We start from the raw sequence: 6,354 nt of genomic DNA on the forward strand, positions 1-6,354 counted from the left end.
TATTATTATTATTATTATTATTATTATTATTATTATTATTAAAATTGTGTGCGAGTTATAATTTGTTTAATTAAAACTCATCTGGAAACTACAGTTATAACCACAAGCTCTTAAATGAATTAAGATTTGTTGGCAAAAATGTCGGATTTGCAAAGACAAACTTTGTTTATATGAAGATGAAGAGAAGATACTGGAGGGGAAGGGGTGCATGTTGGTGTTTTTGATATTGCTGTTGTTGTTTAGACTCAGGTAAGCCACAGTTAAGTAAATGATTTTATCATCAAAAGCGCTCCAGTCACAATCATCCCGGTGCTTTTGCACATCTTGGAGTATATTGCTCAATGTGTCCTTAGTCTCTTCAGAACAGTAAAGTGTAATTTAAGAAGAAATGGTTGCTATTTCTGGTAGGTGAGACGCTCTCTTGGATATTTCTTCGTTGACTCAAGATGGGAAAGTGAATATCATAAACCATTTGTTCATTCACTTACTGAAGCCTTTTTCTCACTATGGATCTTAGGCTGTCGACGACTTTTCTCTATTGTTCTGAATTCTGGGCTGTCTTTTCTACTGCTCTCCGTTTAGATTCTAGCTTTACCAGCTCTGTTCGTGTATATCGCTTCCAGTTATTTTTAGTGTGTCCTTTCTTCCCCCACCCTCACCTTCACCTTGTAGGTTTCAGGTCAGGGCTTGGCGTGTAATGCAGGATGTCGGTTTCCTCCTTTTGGATTTTGCCGCACCGTGTCATGTTTCCCTGAAGGAAAAGTTTTCCACTTCCATGTCTTATTTGTTGAGAATTGTCATCGATGCTTCTTCAACATGTTTTCTAGGTAGGTGCTGGGAAAAGCTAATACATATTAGCCTAGTCCCTATCCTTTCACTTATCCCATATGGTAGGCGCCACCAGAAACCTCCGCTCCGCTGGCATAACTTACAGGATCAAAGAGACAAACCAGCCCCACACTGCAACAAGAACTAGATTTTGTAGTGAATATGTTCACAGCTTCCATTTCTACGTATTGCAGATTTGCTAGAATGCCGGACAAGAGTACTTATTAGTATTTTTGTTTTTTCGTTTCGCTTCATGCCTTTACGTTCTAATTTCCAATCCTGACCAAGTCGTCTATATCTCTAACCCTTCTAATGTCAATAAAATACGTACCAGTCAAGTACTAGAGAAGCTGATCCAATCGACCTCATCTTTGTACAATGATTAAAAAAATAGAAATAATAAATGAGTTTCGTATTTAGTTTGCAAGTTTCTTGATGATTGGAACTCGTGAGTTTAAGCAAATTTTGTTTGCCAATCATAAATACATGCACTCGTTCTATTTCACTTCTTTATTATCTATTTGTCGATTAATCGACCGTTCGTTTAATCGCTTGATCATTTAGGTTTTTCAAACTTCTTTCGTCGTAATACGCGACCTCATCAATGACTGGCACAATGACCGTCCCGAGATATAATAAAATGATATAAAAGAGAGTCAAATGCGGAGTCAATTGAAATGAAGATTTGTGTATAGAGGTAAAAATTAACGGAATACCAGCGTTATATTGTCCCTTGTCTAGCATACAAAAATTAAAGTGATTCTTCTTTGTGGTACCCACTGGCAGTCATGTGGGCTGGATCATTCTACCCTAATGTTTTGACCTTCTTTTATCTTTAACTTTTTCCAGTCATTGCACTGCGGCCATGCAGGAGCACCGCCTTGAAGGGTTTTGGTCAAACTCTGGTACTTATTTTAAGTAATGATGTTCATAAGCAATCTACATTGCGCATTTGTTCTAATGCGTGGTGAAAGCCGAAGAACAGCAGGCAAACTACTAAGAATACAGTAACTTAGTTTTAAAATTCTGGTTTAACTTCAGTGCCTTTGCGAAAGATTTTGTTGCACAACATCAATATTGGCCAAAGGCGGCGATTTGTCGGAATCGCTAGCACGCCTGGCTAAATACCTAGCGGTATTTCGTCCGTCTTCACATCCGGGATCGACTTTGCTTTTCCTCCTTTCGGGGTCGATAAAATAAATACCAGTTGAGCATTGGTGTGGATGAGATCGACTTAGCCCCACCCTCAAAATTACTGGCCTTGTAACAAGATTTTAAACCAATATTAATACAGCCCCTATGTATGAAATATGGAAGCCTTGTGTCAGAAAGAATATAATGTGAAATCATAATATCTCTTCATTGTACATATTTTGCAGCATATCCAGTACTTTTACCAAATGTACAAAGCTGCCACAGTTCTGACCAAATTCCTTTAACAGCCAAACGGAAGCGTCGCCATCGGACTATATTTACTGAAGAACAACTGGAACAATTAGAAGCGACCTTTCAGACGACACATTATCCTGATGTTTTACTCAGGGAGAAGCTTGCTATGGAAGTTGAACTCAAGGAAGAAAGAATTGAAGTAAGCTGCGTTTTATCTCTACTAATCTTCCTGTTCCTTCCCCACTTTTATCTTATTCTTTCTCTGTTTTCCTTTTCTTGTTTAACATTTAAAAACGATCAAATAATAGTGGAGTGTTCGACTACAAATGTCTCTTAAGAAACACCAGTTCAAATTCTGCCGAGGCCGACTTTGCTTTTAATCCTTTCGGGGTTGATAAAATATGTACCAGTTGAGCACTCGGTTCGATGTAATCGAGCTTGAATTCTCCTCGAAATTACTGGCCTTGGTTCAAAATTTGAAACTAATATTACAGTTTACATTAATAAAAGACTAATGACTAATGCTATTATCTGTATAAAAAAAAAGTTATCAGTTCTTAAATTTTATTTGAAAAATATATATAATATAAGAGAAGTGAATCCTGAAGAACTGGTATACTTTAGATGCACCACAAAAAGACGCTGTTGAACGAATGTCCCAACCGCCCATTAACAATCGGTTCTCCTTACTCATCATATCTTTTATTTTTTTTACTGGTTTCAGTGATTGGCTAGCTCTTCTTTCAAGGGTTTAGTCAAACAAATCGGCTCCTGTACTGAGCTTTTCATTTTAAGTCTGGTACTTATTCTATCAGTCTCTTTTGCCAGATCGCTAGGTGCGAGGTATGTTAACACACCAGTACCGGCTGTCAAGCGATGTGTGGTGGGGCACACACACACACACACACACACACACACACACACGACGTGCTTCCACGCAGTTCCTGTCTACCAAATTCATTCAAAAGGTATTGGTCAGTCCGGAGTTATAGCCAGAGACATTTGTGAAAGGTGCCGTGCAGTGGGATTGAACCCAAAACTACAAAGTCGCAAAGCATGCTTCTTAACTAGACTGCTATGCCTGTGCTTATTTTCACAATAAATAAATAAATAAATTTCGAAAGTATTTAATATTTCTTTGTCATTCCGCAGGTTTGGTTTAAAAACAGAAGAGCAAAATGGCGGCGGCAAAAGAGAGAAGAATCTCAGAAAGGGACGATCGATGGAGACATGTTGGCAAATAAAGACGATTCTAATGCTTGTAAAACTGATGATGAAAGAATTGATGTCTTAAGCCTGGATCCTGTACCAGAAAGTGTTTCCCTCGATATGGGATTAGGACTTCAAGCGTCTGGAGAAATATCCAGTACGGCTTCACCATGACGGAATGTTGCGATATTTGTTTAATGTGAAATCTCCTTCAAGCATTTTGTTTATTTGATTGCTTGTTTGTTTTCTTGCTATTGTTGTTGCTGTTGTTGCTTCAGTCGTGTTCAAGGAAGCACTGATATTTTTATTGATACCTTTTAAACTTCTCGTAGAGAAGTAACAATAACTCGTACTGCAGATGTACTCAATTACCGAGCAGCTTCTAATTGGTAGCTTGATCTGCTAAAAGCAGCAGCAACATTTTCCTCAAATCACATTCTACCATCTTAAAAAAGAAGGACACATATTTGGATCACATGGTCCTGGATAAACACTGCCTGTAAAATAAAAAAGGAATAAGACGGGATGGTCATTGCTGGAATATCTTTGATCATAGACCTGCTCAATCACAGGATGAACTTGGGCTAAACAACAGCAGCAGCAGCAGCAGCAGCAGCAACAACAACAACAACAACATCAAAATAATTTTCAGTGAGGAAGCATTTGTTCGATTAAAAGCTACTTTTGACCTTTATTTCTGGACAACATAATTTAAAAGTAAAAATGAAAAAATAATTATTAAGTCGCTGGACAGATTAAACATGGGATTAATTACTGACTTTATTATTCCACCCCACCCCCCAGTTCTCTACACCTCCTCAAATAAATGATCTGCTCCGCTTCGCCCTCACATTAACTTCTCTTCTCCCATCCCCTCTTGCTTTGAACTAGACACCCAGGCTGGGCCTTTTGTCGCCGACATATTTGAAAACGTCCTCTCAAGTGTATTAATAGTGGTACGTATTTTATGGAGTTTCTTTGAACAATGAAAACCAAAGGACATTCATTAAACGGGGTTTACATCAAAATAAGCCGTTCAATGTTGTATGTGTTTATCGATGTATAAAGGTGTATGTAAATGTATTTAAATGAACTGTTTATCGAGCAACATACACTGACAATGAACGATATTTTCCGACTAAGCCTTCACATAACAAAACAACCGTAAACATAACAAATATTAAAACACCAACCATAACAATAACATGACAACAATAATAATAACAATAACAACAACAAAACCAAATTAAATAAAAGAAATATTCAGACTATGAATTGATTTCGTATTGCAATGGGGGTAGTTTTGCTATCCTTATGAATTTCCTGTCTTTGAAAAATTCTAACATATCCGTTTCTGAGTGGAGCATACTGTAACAAGGTCACTGGGTACCGTCTAAGCACTGTACAGTAAAGATAAACTTCTAACGAGCGAAGTTTGCAAAAAAGGTTCTCTTCCTGGTTAAGACATTTGACTTCGTTCGTTACTCGAGACCTGTGATTTATTTCATTCTTTTTCTTTTCCCACCTTTTTTTTCGTTTTTTGGTTTTTGGTTTCTCTACATTCAATAGGCTGAAAATGGATGGACATCCATCTCCATGCACCCTACACAAAAATGACTTGTCTTTCATAATTTCATACATTAAATAAAGCCAAGCGAGACTCTTCCTTGGTGATGTGACCCAATGACTCATTATGATATTATTTCGTTTTGATTTGATTTTTTTTCTTTTTTTTTTTTGCGGGAAATGTAATAACTGCATTTGAACTACTACAAGAAATCGAAATCATGAATCGTGAATCACAAATCTGGCCCTATAGAGGTTTTCCTCCATGATGCTCAACTTGGATATTGATAACTACACTACCAATATCTAATATTTCATGGATATTCTAATAAAAATATCACTTCACCGCAATCGCTGCAAATATTGACAATAAAAATAAATTTTTAAAAAACTCGCAAAAAGTGCATTTCAATGGATAATTTAAATAAAAATATTTTCCTAAGAATTGCAATGAGACAATGGTATTCTCTAACTAATGACCAAGTTTAATGAAATGGACGTGTTTATATTACTGGTACCTGTAACTATTCCTCTGCGGGGAATAAACAGCAAAAATCAACGCTGGCGTGATTTAAACTCGGTAAACGAAGATGAAAATAAGAACCAATATAAAAACGGAAAAGGTAAAGAAGTTGACTGAACGTTTAACCCTCTTTGTCAACAAGCAGCGTATTCCACGTATATGTATATATTTCAGCCAAAAAAAACAAAAACAAAAAAAGAAATTGTATTACAATCACAAAAGAAAACATATCAATGGCTGAGTAAAAGAAAAAAAAAAAGAATAACACTATCACATAATTGTAAATATTTCTTGCATGAGCACCAGACCATACATTGTTGGTGCTGTATTTTAGCGACTCCTGAGAGACGAAATGTAAGACAAGCTCACCGGTATTTGAGCTTAGAGCGTAAATTAAATACCTAGAACAAAGTATTTCATGCGGCTCTCGAATCGATTTTCACCACCCATTCAACTATCGGTCACAATTTGCTTGACCAGCTTCCTAAGCTGTAATGACGGTAACAACAAACAACAGCAACAACCAAACAGACAAACAATAATTACAACAACAGCAACGTGAATTGTGTGTTTCTAATGCAGGAAAAAATTCTGCGCAATTCTTAAAATTATTTGAAGACATGAAATATTAAGATTTTCTTGAAAATTGAAACCAAATTGAAGAATGAGCGAAATATGATAGCACAAGAACGACAAGAAAAATGGCATAAAAGAAATAAAAGAACATATCAGAAAGCATAAAAGGAAAAAAAACAAAACAAAACATTAAAACAAGTAAAATGAGAGAGAGAGAGAGAGAGAGAGAGAGAGAGAGAGAGAGAGAGAGAGAGAGAGAGAGA

General features: G+C 36.5%; 1 protein-coding gene across 1 annotated transcript in view; it reads left to right on the forward strand.

The window, feature by feature from the left end:
• LOC106874467 (homeobox protein goosecoid) overlaps window positions 1-6,323 on the forward strand; it is a 16,257-nt gene extending 9,934 nt beyond the window's left edge. Inside the window, exons 2-3 of the mRNA XM_052972204.1 lie at window positions 2,208-2,416; window positions 3,370-6,323. Coding sequence (XP_052828164.1) covers window positions 2,208-2,416; window positions 3,370-3,600 — 440 coding nt within the window. The 3' untranslated portion in view covers window positions 3,601-6,323. The remainder of the gene's footprint in view (window positions 1-2,207; window positions 2,417-3,369) is intronic.
• Window positions 6,324-6,354: the final 31 nt, after the last annotated feature.

This window comes from Octopus bimaculoides, chromosome 12 (genome assembly GCF_001194135.2).
Source record: "Octopus bimaculoides isolate UCB-OBI-ISO-001 chromosome 12, ASM119413v2, whole genome shotgun sequence".
NCBI classification, from domain to species: domain Eukaryota; kingdom Metazoa; phylum Mollusca; class Cephalopoda; order Octopoda; family Octopodidae; genus Octopus; species Octopus bimaculoides.